Source organism: Myotis lucifugus, unplaced genomic scaffold, assembly GCF_000147115.1.
Source record: "Myotis lucifugus unplaced genomic scaffold, Myoluc2.0 scaffold_49, whole genome shotgun sequence".
Taxonomy (NCBI): Eukaryota; Metazoa; Chordata; class Mammalia; order Chiroptera; family Vespertilionidae; genus Myotis; species Myotis lucifugus.
Genome location: NW_005871097.1, coordinates 1,101,936 through 1,123,520, shown reverse-complemented (window position 1 = coordinate 1,123,520; position 21,585 = coordinate 1,101,936). Strand labels below are relative to the sequence as shown.

Genomic DNA, 21,585 nt, shown 5'->3' with positions numbered 1-21,585 from the left:
TCAGCACAAAATTAACTCCGAAAAATGGATCTCAAAACTTGGCCAACTTGAATGAAAAGTATAATATGATGCTTGCAGCTGGTAGCAATTATCTGATTCCTTTTTTCCTTCATCCAAGTTATCACACCAGCCATGTCAGAAGGCCAACTACCCCAACCTGCGTGAAAGACCTGCTTGGGCCTCACCTAACAAATGCTGTCACATGACATTCAATTTGTTCCTCTATAAAATCAACAGTGAGCTCAATTTTCAAAGGAAACTTCCTTCCTTAAACATGAATGTTGGACACAAAACCATCTCAAACATGATGAGAACCAGGTTGTGCACTAGTAAAACATGATCACACTCATCAGCTCTCATGCCAAGTTGTGCAATAACATAATGGGTCCATAAATCTATGCAACTATCCATGGCGCCAACAACGGGGGGTGGACAGAGTTTTGAATCCTCTTAGAAACTGTAAAAATTGTTCATAGCCAGTAAAGCAGGCTGGGAAGTTTATGTTTTCCCCAGAGGCTTCACAATAAGAAGCGGGTTAAAGTTGCTGCCAGCACATGGTTTCATTCTGCAAACAAATCATGAATCAAGATACACACATGAATATATATATATATATTTTACTCTGATGAAGTTAACATCGCATGTTTCCAAGACCAAGGCAATAAATCTCTCTGTTCCACAAAGATGCAGTGAACCATATAACCACTACGTTTTCAATTATATAACGGTTATATTATTCCACCCAGATCCCTCATTTTATAGATGTCTGTAATCTCTAAAGTGCCATGTTAATACAGTTTTAATATTATTCAACTCATATTTACTGAGCACCCACTATGTGCCACACACTGTTGTAAACGTATAGAATACATCAGTGAACAAACAAATAATAAGCATAGTAAACATGAATATTATTTTAGAAGGGGGTATATGCTTTGGAAAACAAAACAAAATGCAGTGCAAGTAATCAGGATGGGCTAAAGGGACAGGTTTCAGAATGACTAGGCCAGGGCAGGCCTCGTTGAAAAGGTGAGGTCTGAGCCAAGTTCCCTGGAAAGAGTGGCAGGACACTGGATGGGCAGGTGGAAGTAGAGTGTCCAGGCACTCTGTGTCAAAGGTCCTCAAGTGGGAGTGTGTGTGGCATGTTTAAGGAAGAGAAAGGGGGCTGGGATAGATTAAGTGAGGGAAGGGCATTGAGTCAATGGTCAGGGTCATTTCAATTACTAGAAGGAAATGAAGGAAAACTGCATACATCATTCCTTCCCAAGATGGGAACTTGCTCTTTTGTAAATATTTACAGGAATCTCAAAGTGACCATGTGAAATTGAAATGAGCTCACAAGCTGGGATACTACGAACTTGATTACTTAAAGAAACAATACTGGCTTAGTGAAGTTCAACAAAAGAAGAGTTTAAATGAAAGTCTTTCATTTCTAAACATCTGCCCTTTCCACCTTCTTCATAGGGTATTAAGTGAATATCTACTGATGGTATTAAGTGTCCAAAAGTTTCCTTTTCAGATTCTGTTTCTAATGCATGACACCAGGCATGGTTGCTGGGAAGTAGTGGGGAGGGCAGTGGATGAAAGTTCTACAGCTGCAGAAGATGATGCAACTTTAAAAATGTCATCTCATCAAAAAATGAACAATATTTAAAACCTACCAATAAACCTGCATTAGAAATCTTGCCAATGCCCTATCCCTCAAGCCTGCCAGCACAAACATCAAAGCAAACATTTCAGCACTAAATCAAATTAACAAACATTCCTCAAGCACAGCACAAGTGTAGCTTATTACAATCTGGAAAATTCCATCGTATTTATCAAATCCTAAGCAAAGCTATGGTGCTTAGAAGTGTACCACAGTAGACGTCATTAACAGCCACAAGTATGATGGTTCTGGGTGTGTTGCTGTGGCAACCGCGTACTCAGCAGCAACACACTGTTTAACGCCAACCCAGAACCAGAGGCAGAAGGAAAAAGCCAGCTTCCTGATGGTAACAACCCAGGGAGTCACCATCGTTCACACATGCGGGAGACTTCCTTTAGGCAGTCCGAAATCATTCCCACCTAACTCCTAAAGAAAAAATGCACAACCTCTTTCCTCTACTGCAGAATCAGGCAACACCTCCAAGCACAAAGTATCAGAGAAATGTACAAGTAGAGGAGAGGGATTGGGGGTTGCGTGAAAAATATCAAGGCCATCTGTTTAGCTGTGTCCAGGCATGAGGGTCTTCTCTGGGGAGAAAAATGGAGAAGTGCTGGTCCATTTGAAAAGTCAAACTGGGAAACATTCCAGAGCTAGGAGATCAGTAAGAAAAGCAGCAGCAAGTGGAATAAGCCAGTCAGAGAAAGACAAATTCCATATGATTTCACTTACATGTAAAACTAAAAGAACAAAGTAAATGAACAAACAAAATAGAAACAGACTCATAGACACAAAGAACAGACTGATGCTTGCCAGAGGGAAGAGGGGATGGGGGACTGGGAGAAAAAGGTGAAGAGATTGAGAAGTAGATTGGTAGTTACAGAATAGTCACTAAGATGTAAAGTACAGCATAGGGAATATCCTATATAATAAAAGCCTAATATGCTAATAGTCTGGTCGTCCATTCACCAATGAAAGCATAATATGCTAATGCTATGCTAAGGCCGCTCAACTGCTCGCTATGACAAGCACTGATCACCAGGGGGCAGACGCTCCATCTGGTAGGTTAGCTTGCTGCTGGGGTCCGGCCCATCAGGACTGAGCGAGACGAGCCAGACATGCCCAGGAGCCCTCCCGCGGTCCCTCCCAAGCTGGCCAACCTCCCACATCCCTCCCCAGCCCTGATAGTGCACTGGTGGGGTCCCTCGGCCTGGCCTGTGCCTTATTGCAATCCGGGCTGAGGGACCACCCCCACCCCCAAGTGCACAAATTTCATGCACCAGGCCTCTAGTAGTCAATAATATTCTAATAACTCCGAATGGTGCCAGGTGGATACTGGAAATATCAGGGGGGACACTTTGTAAAGTATATGCTTGTCTAACCACTATGCGGTACACCTGAAACTAATACAAAATAAGATTGAATGTCAATTGTAATTGAAAAATAAAATTTAAATTAATAAAAAGAAAAGCAGCAGCAAATTCAAGCATGAGCCTTTGGAGGAAAGCTGTTTCCACACAGAGGGACTATGTGTAAAGGGGAGCGGCTAGTATTTGAGGACACTGGAACCCCAAAGGAGGCGCAGGACATCTCAGACACCACACCCTACAAAGTACTTTTGGATACTCCACATTAAGTTGAAATGAAAGAGAAACTGTTGAACGTACCTTTTCCACCGGCAGAAAGTCATTTTCTACTTCAATCGACCTTGGTCTTAGCTTTATTGGCTTGTCTTTGAAAATATCTCCAAAACCCACTCCCTTAACTTTCTTCGGCTGGATTGCTGCAGTTGCAACTGTTCCATTGGCACCTTCCGATTTGGTACTGCTCGAGTCACCTCCATCACTCTCAGAGCCTGTGGTTTCCCTTAAACCTGTGAAGAGGAGGGGGGAGCAGGAGAGAAATGGCTCAGAAAAGCAGTCATAGCCATGAAGCTCCTCACAGCCAGCCAGGAACCACCTCTAAAAGTGTTCCTGGGTACAGGATAACTTGCATTTGGGTTTTCATTTAGTGTTGCATATGTTGAGTTTGAGTGGCTCTGATTTTTGTTTGATATCTCTGCCTCACCCTTTAATCTTACAAAGTGAATCAACACTTTGCAGAAAATCTCATTTCAAAGATGATCTCTTTGTAAATGTGACATTTTACCTCTGCTCAGCCAGAGCCTGGTTCTTATTCAAATGTGTTTTGCTACCGTCGGTGCAATAGCAACCTTTCCCGCCCCTCCTCACCTCCCTGCCCAGTCAGTACCACATACTGTACCTCCAATCTCTATGACTCATGTCAATTAGCAATTAGCAATGAAAGTAAGATTTCCTAAAGGGAAACTGTAAAGCTAAAGCCATTTAAACAAATTAGCAATTAAAGAAATCACACAAAATTATGACTGCTAAAGAATTAAATCTCTTTGGATGGCTTCACAAGGAATAAATGTACACAGACATGTTTCTCTAGGAAAGCATTAAACCAAACTTGACATTGAGACTGACAAGATGATTGTGTTTGTTAAAGAGAAAATGGAAGCTGCCCTCCCAAAGGCCAGAATCCTCCAAGCTCATCTTCCCTCTAATACCATCACTTCCCCAATGCTGAACTCCTTTCCAAAGAAGAACACCGGGGATATGACACCCTTCCTTTGACCTTGGGGCATGTGTTGGAAGTCACAAGATAGTTATCAGCAAGACAACATGGACACTTACCTCCCCAGATTCTTTTTTCCCCAGGCTCTGCCCACAACCATGTTCCTAAAAGGAAGAGCCTATTTGTTTCTAGTTAATTTCTGGGTGTATATTCTTACTTTGATGATTGGTACATCAGTGATGCTATCAAAGGGCAGGATTCAAAGGATAGTTTATGGAGTACTAAAGTATGCCATTAAACCTGTCTCTAAAAGCCTCTAGATCAGTGTTCTCAACCTGTGGGTCGCGACCCCTTTGGGGTCGAACGACCCTTTCACAGGGGTCGCCTAAGACCATCGGAAAACACATCTATAATTACATATTGTTTTTGTGATTAATCACTAAGGTTTAATTATGTTCAATTTGTAACAATGAAATTGGGGGTCACCACAACATGAGGAACTGTATTAAAGGGTCGCGGCATTAGGAAGGTTGAGAACCACTGCTCTAGATGACTAGGACAGCTCCTGAACATTTACTATATATCTCCTGATGACAACCATGCCCTTGGGATGAAAGTACACCATCAAATTTTGCTCTCTATTAGCCAATCGTGCATTATCTTTGTATAAGTAAGGTGGTCTCCTAGTACATAAGAATGATACACCAAATAATTGCTCACATAAAATGTCATAAAATGTTGAAGTCATTCAAATAAAGAAGTCTCAGTGCAGGAAGAAACTGTTAAATGAAAACAGACAAAATATAGAAAGGTCATTATAAATTGCTAACAAGTTTCAAAATCAAATCCTTAAAACAATGGCTGTGCATGTTGGCACCGTTTTCAATAAAATGGGATTTATAAGCCAAAAAAGGAGTGGGGAGGAAGATCCATGGTGTACATTTTAATTCACTAAAGAATAGCATTTATGAAGAAAAGAGGGCAGAACAATGAGAATAGCCCACGACAAGGGGTCGGGTGCAAGTTACAGGGCTGGATTTGAGTGTGCAAACATGGACATCCCCTGGATTAGCTATCCATTTGTTCATTGTTTTTAGAAATGTCCCTGCTGGAGATACAATTTTTGAGTCTAAATATTGTGTAATTTCCCCTGTAACATGTTCTCATTTTGCTGTATGGATTCTTCCTTTGTGATAAATGGCTTATATATTCTTTTCTGGTTTGGAAAGAACCATTTGAGGGTAGAATAAAGAAATGGTTAGTGAAATGAAACCATCACCACCATCCTCCCGACCACAACCACCCCCATCCCCCACCCCCACCACCACCAGAAGGCAGCTGGGCAAATGGATTAGGGCAAGGCTGTTTTAGTTCTTCAAAAAGAAAAATTTGAAGGCTTCTTCTATAATTCCTCATTAGCTAGAACCATAATATTTTCAATCACTGCCATCCTGATTTCACAGAGCTTCTGGTTTCAGGGATTTGCTGACTTCCAGACTCATCTTAATAACTTTATATTAACCACTGTGAGAAATACTCTTTATATTACACAGGGAGAGATTGCATAGTCATTCAACCACACAAGCATGAACTGGGAAGGAAACACACGGCAGATTTTTCTTCCAGAAATTCTGGCAGCCTGCTTCGATCAACCTTAAATATGTAAATTAAATATCTGAATACCTGGGTTGGTGAAATCTAGTTCCTTCTGGTTGGAAGGGGGAAAAGGTGACTTTTCATTTTCATGTCTGTTTGGTACAGCATCTTTTAGCTACTGGTTCCCATTACATATACTATCCTATAAAATGTTCCTGTGTCACACTCAGAACTCCAGGTGACACTCTCAGGCAATGCAACCTAGTGTCATCTGCATATTGGGGCCAGTTTGTGAAAGGCTCATTACTGGTACACAGTGAGGTACTGGTTTGACTTCCAGATGTGGGCAGTGGACTCATGTAGGTGAACAGGGCATAGATCCATCTCAGTCTATCAAATGCCTGCGGTGAGACCCAGGTAGAGCAGTGTGGGCACAGTAAAGTCATGTACAGCAGAAGCAGGTATCTGTCCACCTGGGAACCGAAATAAAAATACACTTCACCACAGACAGTCTGAGAAGCACAATTTCGGTGTTCTCATCTGAACCTTCTCTTTCAACTTCCATGGATGTATGTACGTATGCATATGTGTACATGCACATTAAGGTGGGTGTCTCTCCATCAAGGTGAAAAAGAACAAAGTCTCCTCAAATTTGCTTTGGCCCATCACATAACTGTCCACTTTCGTGTAATTTACCTTAATATTCCAGCACTGATCAATTCAGACCTATGGGCTACTTTGATTTATGTTTAATTCACATGTATAGTGCTTACTGTGTGGCAGGAACTGTCCTAAGGGCTTCACAAGAGCAATCCATTAATCACATTCATTTCCTTCCTCTCAACTTTCAGCAGCTTTATTTCACAACACAAAAGGCTACACATTGGTACAGCCAAAGAAGTCTGCCGTGTGGTGATTGGCTGGATGAGCAAAGCGAAATAATCATTTCTGGCATGGACTTTCATGCCAAATTTTTATTTCTTCGAACCACACAATGGAAAAATGGCTTATTAGTTTCCAATGACCATAAGTGGTTGACATCTCCACAGGAAGCCATCTTACACCACCCCCGAGGCCCAGAGATACCGGTACAAATACATATGCATGACAAATGCTACCGATTGCTTCTCTGCACGCATGGTTCATGCATCCATGTCACACACATGATAGAGGCACAAAGCAAACAAGAAAGCACCAGGGGATGGTGGTGGGAAAGCTCTTGTAGCGTACACCAAGGAGATGGCACTTATCTTAGACAAATAAGTCCATGTCCTTGGACCAGAAATTCACAGACACTTGGCAGAAGCATGAGCAGCTCGGGAAAGTGCAGCTGCATCAAAAAACACAAGTACCCAGATCTTATCTTTACAATTGCCTCCTGCTGTTAAGGTCACTCACTGTAATAACGTCTGTGGCCCTCCGTCTTTCCCGGTGCAGCTCGGTACAGAATTGTCCCTTCAAAGGTAGTCTTTCCTGACAGTGAATGAGAGAAGAGAAGGGGAGAGAAAAAACAAGAGAAGGGGGAAGGGGGAGCAAATGATGGCAAAGGAAGGAAGAGGAAGAATCTTTAACTGAACTTGCCTTCAATGAATCCACTGCAAGAGCTTCATCCGCAAACTTAATTAGAGACCATTAGGCAAAATTTCAGAATGTTACAGAATGAGCCCAAAGTCCCCATGCAACCACAATACACAATCATGAGGCCCCAGAACTAGGGCTTGCCTCTGCACATGACTGGCATGTAGATTATGCTCCATTTAAACCTGGAAGCCATTTCAACATTATAATTCAAGAATAGGCAAACCTCAATTAACCAGAATGAATCCAATTAATTGGAGTCCTTAATTAACTCAATTGTACAGCACTATCTTCTCTTTGGAGAATATGACCCAAGCATAATATTCAGGCCCATCTTCTTTTATCTTCTAACCCTAGGTCCCTGCATGATACAAACTGATATTCATGACTGCAAGATTCTAAACAAGGCATGACATTCTCTTTAAAATATATTTATCACCCTCAGTACCTTTAAGCAAGAAAATGTACTAATATACTAGAGGGGGGTTTTCACCAATGAGGTTTGAAACCAATAGTGGCATCCATGTTGATATAAGGGGTTTTCTGTTTAGCACCAAGGACTTCAGAAAACCCTATTTCTTGAAACATCTTAATTGAGGTTTCACCATATCAGTCATGAGACTACTAGTATACTCAAGCATGAGGACATAGGACTCACCCACTGTCAAATGTCACTTTTTTTGTTATTAAAAATAGAAGTTATCAATAGCATAAAATTGGACACATGGCTAAAACCCAAATCTCTGTGGAACCATGAGTAAGTACACAGAACATACACATATACCGCCCCACTTTGTGTACACACACACACACACACACACACACACACACACACATGCTCCTACGTGTGTTTATATGCCCTACAGAGAATACTACCAGCAGGTAACTTGATTTGCTAAAGGCAAACTCTATTAATAAATGCATTACTTTAAGTTACCCAAGAAATTAGCTCTATTATGGTTTGTAAGCTAAATATCGACCGGAAACCAGTAATACAGCTTTATAGTAAGTCCGTGGGGTAAAAAGGCTGGCTACACTTACAGAGAGACAGAAAGAACTGAGATGGAAGAGAGCAACTTCTCTCACTTCTTAGAAATACTCATTAAGAAAACGGGAACTCCTAATAGGAACCATAGTGTCAGCCCTAATACATGAAGGGATTGTGAAAGATCAGACCAACAACTTAAGTAGAATCAGGTATTCTAATTTCCATGTCCTACAGGCATGGTGGTACACCCTTGTTTTGAAATCTGCCCTTTTTGATATATGTGATCCATCCAATTAAGGCAAACACTTAGAAATTCAAATAACTGGCTATTGAAGAATAATCCAAAGAAACAAATGTTTCAAATGTTCTTGGTAAACTTGCAGCTCTTGAGGACTTTGATGACAAAAGCAGAGCAAGTAACAGTGGCTAGTTTTTATTTGGGAAATTTTTTATTCTGTTTAACTTCAGTCATTAAGTCAAAATTACTCCTAAGGAATACAGATATTTTGTGAGCTCCAAAACTGAACAGTAACAGTCCTTTCAGTGTCAGAAAAGGTAAGTATATGAAAAAGAAATCAGTATTTCAGTAAAGTTCTTCCAAGTACAACAGAGTTTCCCTATGTTCTTCCCCAGGACCAAGTCTGAGAATCACTGAAGTAGACCATGACCCTGATGTCTCTGAATGGCCAAGCATTTCTGCAAAGTTCCCCATGCACTGGCAGTAAGGTCAATGGAGCCTGGGGTAGGGGTGGGTGAGATACACATTTGATCTAAAAAGCAAAAGAGGTAAGCAACTGGAAAGTTCATGAATGTGAATGCTGTTTATTTTATTGGGAGAAACACCCTCCAGCCACTACTAAATATTAGCACTTGAAGGCAGCAAACACTGTAAAAAGAACTTTAAAATTTCAACACAAAATCCTATGCTTATGCTAGTATCTAATTTTGCCTAGAACTCTTTTTTAGCAATTTACTAATTGCTCATCACTGCTAATAGATCATAGACAAAACAAATATTATCTAATATTAAAAAGAAAAGAAAGTCTAGTGATGACACAGAGTGGAGTTTGTCAGCCTGGCCTTACTTTTTATAGGCAACGGGCACTGAGCAATCCATTTCTTATAGCTGATGAAATACAGTATTTGTATATTATGGGGGTGGTTTACCCTGAGCTTTCAAAAGGCCATCTTCATCTCTGTCTTAGCTTGACAAATCACTAAAGTATCAAGACCTAAAATTTAAAACTAAAGAATTGAGGAAAATAAGAAAGTCAATTCAAGCTGAAATCTCATGGTTGTTAGTTGTTATAGAGAGAAAATGCAAAGTTTTTCCTCTCTGAAAATTATAAAAAATAACTGAAAATGTTTCTGTAGCTAAAAGATGGCTTTTATTTAAAAAAAAACTAACAAATACTTTTCAGTGTTATGACATTTATTTTAGAACCTAAGAAATTAAATAATATAAAAAGGATGTTAGAAACAGACAAGACACATTTATATATTAAATGTGAAGAAAATATGTATGAAATTGAAACTAAACAATAGTCATATCTGGATTTCTTTGCCTCTAAGTTTAAACAAATCTTATAGATTCAGGATATGCTCTGATTATAATTTGATATAATAATATAATCCTATATAATAAAAGCCTAATATGCTAAGTGTCTACCATTCAACCAATCAAAGCGTAATATGTTAATGATATGCTAAGGCTGCTCAATCGCTCACTATGATGGGCACTGACCACCAGGGGGCAGACAGTCAACCGGTCAACCAGTCCCGATGATGTGCACTGAACACCAGGGGGCAGACACTCTGGTAGGTTAGCTTGCTGCTGGGGTCCTACCAATTGGTACTGAGTGAGATGGGCCAGACACGCCCTAGAGCCCTCCTGCAATCCCTCCCTGGCTGGCCAACCTCCAGCGCATCCCTCCCTGCCCCGATCGTGCACTGGTGGGGTCCCTCCACCTGGCCTGCACCCTCTCGCAATCCAGGACCCCTTGGGGGATGATGGAGAGCAGGTTTCAGCTCGATCCCACAGGCCAGACTAAGGGACCCCACTGGTGCATGAATTCATACACCAGGCCTCTAGTTTCAATATAATTTATAATCAGTTCAATTTCACATTATTTAGTCAATACTAGCATGTGCAAAACTGTAACTGAAAAGGTAATTAATCATGAACTGGGACAAAAAGAAGAAATAAGCTAAACTGTACTGAGATTTTAAATTTATCATATGTTCAGTGAGAGGGTGAATACAACCCATAATGGAGGCAATACCAATGTGTGTGGAAGGCCTGCATGTAACTATGGCCTCATCGCTCATAAGCCAGGCCACACACCCAGGACTTAATTTCATTGGGTTTTAGTGTTCTCATCTGATAGCAGACCATGATCTCTAAATTCCTTTCCATTCCTAACATAAGGTTCTGCCTGCACTATTATTGCAACCACTTGGATGTTTTATTTTTTAAAAACCTAATTTACTCAAATTTTCCCCACTATTGATCTGTCACATCAGAGTCCATTTCATCCTTTCAAAAAATTCCTTATTGGCATCATTTTGCAAGCCCTAATGAATAAACAGATCTGGGTGATAATCATCAGTGATTACTAACATTCAAAAAGAAAGACCGCCAGACATTATGAGCCTCCAGAAAGACTATACATTATCACTTATGAAGCAGTTTGGAAATATATATGGTGTCCCCAAAAAATACATACACACACTTTGAATAATTGTAAAGGCAGTGCTTATTAAAATACATTTCATTTCAAAATTGAGCTATGAGCTGTTAAGTGTATACATTTTGGGGGGACACCATATGTATATACCTTGAATTTAATCAAGCCCCTAGATCTAATTATCAATTTATAAGAATATCGAGTAAATGACATTTCAGAGATGAAATCAGCAAAGGCAGACAGTGGAAAACTAATAGACAAAGGATCTCAGTTTAAGAAAAAAAAAGAGATAAGGAGGAGGAATATTGATTCAAAGAGACTTGAAACATATTAACAAATTACAGTGTATGTACCTTGTTTGGATACAGATTCAAACTAACAAATTGTATTAAAAATAGAAGACAATTAGAGTAAAGTGAACACTGATTGTATATTTAACTACATTAAAGAAGTTGCCATTATTTTTGGTGCGATAACAATATTTTAAGACACCCTTTTATTGATACATATTGAAATACAGTCACGTGTGGCTTAACGACAGGGATAGATCTGGGAAATGTATAATTAGGTGATTTTGATATTGTGTGAATATCATAGTGTGCACTTACCCAAATTGAGAAAAGCCTACTATATATGGTATAGTGGCCTATTGCTCCTAGGTTACAAACCTGTACAGCATGTTACTCTACTAAATACTATAGGCAACTATAACATAGTGGTAAGTATTTGTGTAACTAAACCTAGAAAAGGTGTGGTAAAAATATGGTCTAAAACAGCGGTCGCCAACTGGTGGTCCGTGGACCACTGGTGGTCTGTGAGGTCCGAAAGGTTGGTGACCACTGGTCTAAAAGCTTAAAAATGGTACACTTGCATAGGGCATTTAACATGAATGGAACTTGCAGAACTGGAGGTTGCTTTGGGTGAGCCAGTGAGCAAGAGGTGAGTGAATGTGAAAGCCTAGGACGTTGTTGTCCACGACTGGAGAGTTTATAAACACTGTCCCACTAGCCCTCCCTCTGCTCCCCTCCAACAGGGTCAGAAATGGAAACCCAAAGCTGTCAATACTGCTCCATGGACAGGAGTGTGGGCTGGGCTGACTGAAAATATTGAAGAGAAACTGGCTACAGCATAGATCATCATCATCATGACTGTCAGGAGGGAGTGAAAGGTGCCCTGAGGGTCAGTAGGAATAAGAAAATCAAGATGGAAAGATAAAGGAACCACATGGCCATGTGGTTCTGGCTATTGAATGCTGGAGCAGCAGTCAGATTAAGGAACTTTGTGGTATTCATAAAAAAGAGGGTGTTTAACAACATGGAGAGGGTGTAGAACTGAGGACTCAATATTTGGACTTTGGAAATGTGTTTTTGGTTCCATTGATCCTATCTAGCAAAAAGGGCTCTCTCTGGTATTGAACTGATGAAAGAAATATAACTTATCCATGCTTTGCATTATTACAACTGGAAAATATTTCCAAAGCACAGGGACAGGCTGGCCCTCCACCACAGAAAGTTTTTACTAAAGTGGCAGTGGCACTTAATACTGGTTAAGGTAGGTCCTGTGGGTCTGTGTTCTTGTACAGGATCTTAGGTCCTCAACAAAGAACTTACAGCCATGTACTCTGAACACCACCAAACTAAATATGGGAGGGCTGTAGAGCCCTCTGAATATGTAGTGCTGGGGAGACAGGCTCTTCTGTGCTGAAACAGGTCAGTGAGAAGTACTTGGTACACTCAAAATTGAGGTGCTACGAGTGAGAATCTACTACCACGCCCCACAGATAGTGCTCCTGTTAAAGAAGAAAAATTGTCCTGAACTACATATCCTTCCATTCAGCTCCATTATAATCTTATGGGAACACCATTGTTTATGTGGTCCCTCATTGACAAAAATGTCATTATGTAGCCCATGACTGTATTTACGGAAAAATTATATGATATCTGGGTTTTCTTCAAAACAATACAAGGGAGGATTGTGTAGTGGTATAAATGCAACCAACTGGCCATATTGATAATTGCTGAAGCTGGGTGAAGGACATACAGGGGTTCATTATAAAATTATCTAGACTTGTGTACATGTTAGAAATTTTCTATAATAAAAAGATTATGGGGGCATGTAGAAAAGGGTATGAGTGGATAAATGGTGATGGAAGGAGACTTAAACAAAAAAGTTTACAAAAATCTTTTTAAAGAGCACCATTAAGGTTCTATAGGTAGAGATGTTTTCAAATTTAATTATGTAGCAAAAAGTTTCTGCTACTACATAACAATGAATTTTCTTATCAAGCTAAAATATTTAAAACAACATATCAACCAATACAAGTGCTGTAACACTTTCCTTGATAGATTAAATTACCCTGAACAAAGATCTAAATTTTAGAGATTTTTCATAACCAACCACCATAACAAAAAAATATCAGGGTAAAAGAAAAGCAAGCTCAAGCAATTAGCACCTGTCATTCAAAAATAAAAATGCCTCTCCTCAGAGTAAGACAGGATTCAGCAAGCATTCAGCGAACTCCTATCATGTGTCAAGATGTCTTGGCACACTTCCTTATAAATCTAATGCAACGTTTCTCTCTATTGCATTCATCCATTGGTTGACAAAATTCAACTGAATAACTATCCTTAAATACTATCTGGAAGTCAAAATGTGAAGAGTACAAATACCAAATAAGTATGTGCACAAGAGTGTGTGTGTGTGTGTGTGTGTGTGAAAGAGATATACAAGAATAGATTGTACTCAAAGTTTTCTTCATATATATCAGGATAAAGATTTCATCTGTCTTTAAAACCCCACACTAATGTCTGCTAACATTTACATTAAGAGGATTTTTATATGCCATTAGGATCTCTAAAGATTATCAGAATGACACTAACATTAGGAGTTTAACTTACTCCCAGATCCATGTTATTAGTTAAGTAATCTCTGTGAAAAGTAATTTAATTTATGAAGAATATTATGTGGTCTGATCTAACAAAGACCTTGATTAAGTACAGTTTAGCTTATACCACAATAAAAAGCTAGATGTCTTTTGGGCATTAACTACATTTGTCTTTCTCAGTTCTATAATAACAATAAATATGTATTTTTACAGTCATACAGGATGTTATCCCTGGGGGAAACTGGGTGAAGGGCACACAGGGCCTCCCTAATCAGTTTTTTTGTAACTCCTGTGAATCTATAAATATTCCAAAAGTGGTTTTTTTTTTAAGCAAACCACATCAAAACTACTAACACTATTCTCTGAGGGTAGGGAATACGAAGATTCATTCTAAAATCGAAGTTTCCACTTAGACAAACCCTAATGGTATACGTAATTTCTGTATGTGACCTGATGTGATTGTATACATTTTAACATCAGAGAATAAATGGCTACTGAAAACCCTGTCAAACACTGACAGATGCTATTTCTTTCTCTTTCAGAAGATTATTCCAATTTAGCAAACCATAGGGACATTATTACCACATCTGCTTTTCTATGAAGCCCTTTGTGACCATCATCATCCCCACAACCCCATGGGGCTGGCCTTCAGTCTTTGTATCCCACTGTTCCTCAGACACCCAGCTAGCAGAGCACCTGAGGCATTTTCTTGAACTTCTGCTGATTTGCGTTACCCCCTTTCTGCAATGTGAGCTGACTGAAGGTGGAGATTTGATTTGTCTCTATATATCTTAAATGCCTTATACAGTGTCTTGGTAACAACAGGGCTCAAAAAAAAAGGTTGAATGAATAGAAGAAAGGGAGGAAAGAAGGGAAGAGAGAAGGAAGGATTGATGAATAGATAGGGACACACAGAGAGAGAGATAGGTAGATGGGCCCTCTTCTTCTTAACTATATATGTAATATGTAATATGTAATATATAATATATAATATATAATATATAATAAATATATAATATATATATATATTATAAAAGCCACCTTTCTTAGAATACCATGCTCTTCAGGACCTGAAATCCCCTCAACAAGGGACAGATTCCAGGGTAACTAAATGTGGCTGCTGAAATTATTGGGATCTCCTGGTCCTGAAATGGAAGGCTTTGAACTGAATGAGTTTTGTGAGCTTTGGGGAAGGCAGTCTCTACAAGAGAAGCAGCCTCTTGCAAGCATGTGAAGGAAAGCTACGTGACTGGGGAGACCATTCCTTTCAGCCTCCTAACCTGCCTGCTCCAGAAATCCCAGCACTGTGTGCTTTGAGCTGAGCAATGTTAAATGTCCATATTATTGACCTGTAGTAACAGGACAGCTTATTTCAATAGTTTCAAAAATACAAGAGGCAAAACTGAGAATGGCTTCCCAGACTACCTAAACTAACTAGAGCATCACAATCATGGCTGGATACTAAGAGGTCAGGGTTCTCCAAAAAAGATTGCCCAACACCTCCCCCGACCTACTTTTCTGCATCAGTGGAGGAATCCGCAAGTAATTTCCAAATACAGACAATGCTTCAGTGAACATGGTACCAAGCAGAGTGTAAGCAGCCTCAAAATACTGTTTATGTACCAAGAGTTTATAATGATTAACAATGAGAATAACCATTTATGGCGGGCCTTGTATGAGTGAGGTGTTTTATACACATTATTGCTATTGGAACTCATAATGCACTTCTCCACAGAAATAGTGATATAATGACCCAATCTGGTCCTCTCTCAAAAAAAAAAAAAGCCCATTTAATCTACAACATCCCTAAGGTATGGTATTGTTGTTATAGAACTCAACTACCAGGTACAATACTATTCCAGTATACAAAAAAAGCACCAGGCAGTTAGAATTCTAATCGGTAATTTGGGAGCTATAGCAACTCCCACTCTATCATGGGATCAAGGACATTTTCTGCTCTCCTGACCATACTCATCAGTTGGGCCATATTAGCAGAGAACCCCCTCTCCCCAAGCCAGAGAAGGCAGCAAAAGCTCAAAGATGCTTCATTTGCTCCAAATTACCTTGTGACCTTCCTACCATAGATCCTAGGATAGAAATGGGGTTCAGGGGTGAGGGGTCCCAGGCTTTGGAAGTAGATGGAAAGGGTGTAGCTAAAGCCACTGAGCCAACCAGCCAGCACTGCTGCTTCTATGGATGATGAGCTGCTGAGGCACCAAGTAGGGGAGGCTGCCTGAACACTTCTCTTGAAATAGCTTTACCTCCAAATTGGAAACTTGTCCAATCATGCTACTAGTTAAATAAAAGAAATACAACTAACTTGAGAACTCCACTCAAGAGAGATTTTTCCAAGTGGAAAAGAAAGCCGTTTAACAATTATTTTGACAGGATGGAGCTGTCCTCTTGTCAGGTAGTGCCTTGCCACTATGACACAGTCAAACCTCTTACGACATTCATGCTCATGACCTTGGCTCAAGACGGCACAAGAGATACACAGACACCCACGCAGGAAGTTGGGTTAGCGACTGGGAGAACAAAGCTTCCCGGTCCTGACCTTTTGCTCCGTGAGCTGGAAAGGGCAGCAGAGAAGCTGGAGGGAGGAGAGCTTCAGGCCCTGGAGAAAGAAAGACCTGGAGTTCGTTCTCACCATCGCAGAGGGACATGCATGCTCACCCAACGTGGGGCTAGGCTTTTAGCTGTCTCATCATACTTTTAAGGGAACTGGCATGCACTCGTCCCAAACACAGGACTTCTCACCACCAATGATTTGTGTGTGTTTGTGCCATTCTTCTCCAAGTTCTTCAAGGGATGCTGAGAAATATAGCAATCTCATTTGCTTCATTTAAAAATAATTATCAACTTGCAGTGAGGGACAGACACTCTAGAAGTATATGAAGGCACAGCCACGTGGGTCACCCATGAGAAAGTATTACCACGGCATGAATGTTGACAATCACCAATCCAGAGACAGAGTGTGCGTCTGCACACACATAAAGGTATGCAGGTCACACCTGTACAATGATAAACTTAACACACCACATGGGTTAAGGCAGCATAACCAAAATATATTCGTGAGCTTTTTGTCATAACTGCTTGGCATAGGCTACAGAGCAGAGGGGAGGCAGAAGTACCACCCGCTGGTGTCCCCACCCTTTCCTGCATGGTGGTGGGGACATCCTTACTTGACTTGGAGAGCTGCTCATCCTGGGAAATGCTGAGGTCATCTGACTCTCCCGACAGCTCCTTGATGAAGTTGGAAGGAAACATGCCAGTCTTTCCATTGAGAACACCTTCCCACCATCCTTCTTCTACCTGTGCAGATGGGAACCAAACAGAGAAGCAGGGGTCAGGTTAGTTTCCTTTCCCATCTGTGTGGTGGAGAGTGCAGAGCCCACACAGGCGTAGCTAAAGGACTCAAAGCTTACACTTTAACAAGGAACCAGAAAGCAGACCCCATAGAGCCTTGAGATTCAGATTCAGAAAGGGGGGTTTAACCTGGGGGCCATAAACACAAGTGGAAAAGAATTATTTTCACTAACCTCAAATTTGAAATTTGGAATTTCCTTTTATTACAAAGGTAACAGAAGGACCTGTGACTCGTGACCAAACACATCACAGTTGTTCTCATGTCACATCATACATGCTATGAGTATCTCAAGATATCGTTTGTGCTCATTGCTACTTGGAAATGGTGGCAGTGTCACACCTACTAGGAGACTTTGTTATTTAATGTATTAATGAGAAATTACTTCTTACATACAATAAGGAATTCCAGATAGGTTACTATATCAAAATTTGCTTTTAAAATAGTTTGATAGTTACTCACTATAAATGGTTCTCTTTATAATCTTATGTGTTTAATTTTATGCATTTAAAACCATTATCTAAAAACTGAGAATGGCTTCCCAGACTACCTAAACTAACTCGACAGTCTAACAAAAACAGTTAATCCCCGAGCTAAGAACTCAGTGGGAAGGTGGAAGGACTCCCTGGAGGTTTCTGAAAGGTCCTAGATTACCCTGAGATGAACTGAAATATAGTGAAGGAAGGGCAGTCAAACTATAGTGATCTGGTCAGGGAGTGAAGGCTGGAACTGGTGGAGCAGCAAGAATGAAGAAGGCAGGTACAGATTTGAAGGCCCTTTGAGGTATGAGCTGGTCTTTAGTGACCAATTAACTGGACAAGCAAGAAAAGGGTTAAATAAAATTTTGTTATGGAGCCACTAACAGACACCAGAAGTAAGAATAGCAAGCTGGCTTCTTGGAGGAAAATAACAGGGCATTTTGAGAACAAGCAAGTATTAAGTCACCAGTGGTGTGGTAGAACAGAGAGAGACCTAGAACCTTTGAATTTTTTTACCACTTGTGAACATTACCTACTCAATCAATACATACAATTTAAAAACTGAAATAATTAAAACAATAAAAGAATATTGAGTAAAAAGCCCAGTTCACATACTATCCTGAAACTTAGTAGTTATATTACTTTATTCAAATTTCCTACCAAACTGAAACCTGGTTTTCCTATCTGTATAATAAGGACAATTAATATACTTGATCAGTGTTAGAGATAGATGTGCTACGATTCTACACTAGGGTCTGGGGACACATAACTGTATAGGACATGTCATTTTTCCCTTCAAGAAGTTGATGTTCTATCAAGGTATAAAGTGCATGTGGTTTAAAGAGGGGAGAGGATATATGTGACCAAAAACTAACAATGCAAGATAAATAGATGAGAAAATTCTATGACCTGGCACAAATCAAACTTGTTCCCCAAAATCAAGGTCATTGAGATCTGGGATGCTAAAGGAAGGCCTTGAGGGAAAAAATAGAAATCAGAATTAAGTTTGGCCTCTTAGAGTAGCAAAGACAGATTCAAGTAGGGGTCGGGGTGTGAGACATTCAGGAAAGGGGGAAGCTGGTAGAGCCTGTGGAATGCAGACAGTCAGAATGGTGTTTAGAGCGTTTATTAGGGAATTTATGGAATATGGACTTGCAGAGTGATGATTATATCTGCATGATCACAGAATCTTCTGAAAAGAATCCATACAACAGCATCCATGCACAACAGTCCCAATGACTATTCAATACCAAGTCACGGCATTTAATAGCATTGTAGCTTAAATAATTCTATGTTTCTGTGCCAAGTCAACTGATACACATTATTCTTTCAAGGAGCTTTTATAAGATTAGGATGGTTAGGAAGATTCACCATGAGCCTGAATATAAAGAGTCACAGGATTTGTAGCATGTGGTCCTTTGTGCTTGTCCTGAATAAGGAACCATAAAATGACCTTTCTCCTGTAATCACAGGACAGGAGGGAAAAACCAAGGGCATGGACCACAAATAAGCAGTTTCTGGCATAATCCCTAACAGCAAAGGGCAGCTGGGACAATTCCATTTGATTCAGTTTGACGGTATCTAAAATGTTCCTATCCCCAATAATAAGCAGCTCCAGCCCGAGATCCCTGAAGGAAGTGCTCCTGATGTGCAGAATTGGTGGGCTGCCTGCTGGGAAAACAGGGGTGCCTTCACCTCACCATAGCTCCAGATGCCTATATCACTGTCAGCACAGTCTGAGAGGAGTGGCCAACAGGGAAATAGCACAGATCTATCATTAGCCACACAGTGTGTAGAGGGGCAGACAATAAAAACACTGCTCATCCCTTGGTGGATACACTTTCCATTGCAGGCGCCATAGGAAGGGGGGGTCTGGCCTCAGTACCAGTGAGGACTGTTCAATACTTTTTCTTCCTATAGCTTGCTGCTTTGGTTGTGAAATTTAGGCTGGATATATGAGAAAAATGATCCTCACCCTCACACTATCCCTCTTTAATGATATTCCAGTTCAACTTCCCATATAAAAATAAGGACACTGAAGCCCAGAGTGATTACATTCATTCATTCACACATTCTTTCATTCATTCAAAGAGTAAAGCATAGTACCTTACAATATGGAATAAATAAATGAATACATGAATGAATGAATGAATGAATGAATAGCAGAGAAATCATTGGGGGAAACTTCCATGGGGCCTACAAAGACCTAATGGCTTCACAAGAGGATTTTTTCCTTCCTGTGAGGAGCAAAAGGGACCTGACTATATTGGCCATTGGTCTTAATTAGGTACTGCCAAGCCTAGGTCTGTGTATCCCACCCAATTTCACTAATATTTAATGAGCAGCTATCCTATACTGCTTGAGGACCTCAGGACAGATTGATTGAGAAGTTTCTGCAACAAAGAAATTAACATACAGAGCCTGTACACCCCCTGCTTAGAAAAAGAGCTTGCTCATGTTTATGCTTCTATATTTAAAAGAGAGAAAGAAATGTGTCCCTTTGTAATAAAGTGGAAATTACGGATGTTACTAAAGGCTTATAATTTCTGACCCAAGGAAAATGATGAAAGGGGGTAGATACCCACGTTCTCCATATTCATGTTCTCCTCCACCAACACATACCTTAACATTACTAAAATTTACCTCAAAATGTATTCAGACTTGGTAGGTTGTATGGTTCTAGGAATTTATCCATTTATTCTAGGTTGTTCAATTTGTTGGTATATAATTGTTCATAGTAGTCTCCTAAGATCCTTTGTATTTCTGTGGTATCAGTTCTAACCTCTCCTCTTTCATTTCTGATTTTGAGTCCTTTTTTTTTTCTTGGTGAGTTTAGCTAAAGACTTTAGCTAAAAACTTTGGGCTGAGTTTGTTCTTCTTTTCTAGTTCCTTGAGGGTATTACAAAAAGTTAAATAAGTCAGAAAAAAGACAAATACCGTATGATCTCACTTATATGTAGAAGCTAAAAAAAAAACAAAACAAAAAAACTAAAAAACACCTCCTAAACTCATAGATAGTGAACAGATTGGTCATTGTTTAGAGGCAGGGGATATGAGGTAGGTGAAATGAATGAAGATGACCACAAGATACAAACTTCCAGTTTGATAAATTCTGGGGTTGTAATGGTGATAATAGTTAACAATCCTGTATTGTATATTTTAAGGTTGCTAAGAGAGTAGATCTTCAAAGTTCTCATTACATGAAAAAATTGTAACTGTGTGGTTATGGATGTTAACTAAATTCATTGTGGCAATCATTTCACAATATATACATGTATGAAATCATTATGTTGAACACCTGGAACTAATACAATATTATACATCAATTATCTCAATAGAAATTTATTCAGAAATAATTAAATGAGAATTTCAATAGTGGTCATTTACCTTACCTATGAGAATGAAAAGTAGTTTGAAAATTTAAAAATAATAGAGAAATATTAAGATAGATATTTAAAGTTTTTAAAATTGAGGTATAATTCATATAAATGCACAGATGTTAACAGTACAAGTCGATCAGTTTTCATACATCCATGAAAACCATACCTCTATTAACACACAGAGCATTCAGAGCATTTCTATCACTCCAGAAAATTCCCTTGTGTCCCATTCCAGGCAATCCACTTCCAAGCAACCACTAATCTGATTTCTATCACCCATGATTAATTTTGCCTTTTCTAGAACTCATGTATATGTGCTAAGACATAGTTTACATCTGGAATATTGCTGGGGGGGAAAAACAAACATCAAACTGTTTCTAGAAAACATCTTTGTCTATTAGTGG

The 21,585-nt window shown here is 39.7% G+C and overlaps 1 protein-coding gene across 5 annotated transcripts in view; it reads right to left on the bottom strand.

The window, feature by feature from the left end:
• The window catches only part of SH3KBP1 (SH3 domain containing kinase binding protein 1), a 271,074-nt gene that overhangs the window by 129,718 nt on the left and 119,771 nt on the right, over positions 1 to 21,585 (bottom strand). For 2 of the 5 annotated variants that reach the window (XM_023753683.1, XM_006088541.3), the window contains exons 4-5: positions 17,141 to 17,270; positions 3,313 to 3,518 (exon numbers count right to left, since the gene is read on the bottom strand). In XM_023753683.1, coding sequence (XP_023609451.1) covers positions 3,313 to 3,518; positions 17,141 to 17,270 — 336 coding nt within the window. Of the gene's footprint in view, positions 1 to 3,312; positions 3,519 to 4,945; positions 5,005 to 7,219; positions 7,295 to 16,512; positions 16,573 to 17,140; positions 17,271 to 21,585 lie in introns of those variants that run through there. The other 3 variants (XM_023753684.1, XM_023753685.1, XM_006088543.3) reach the window with 3 other exon arrangements.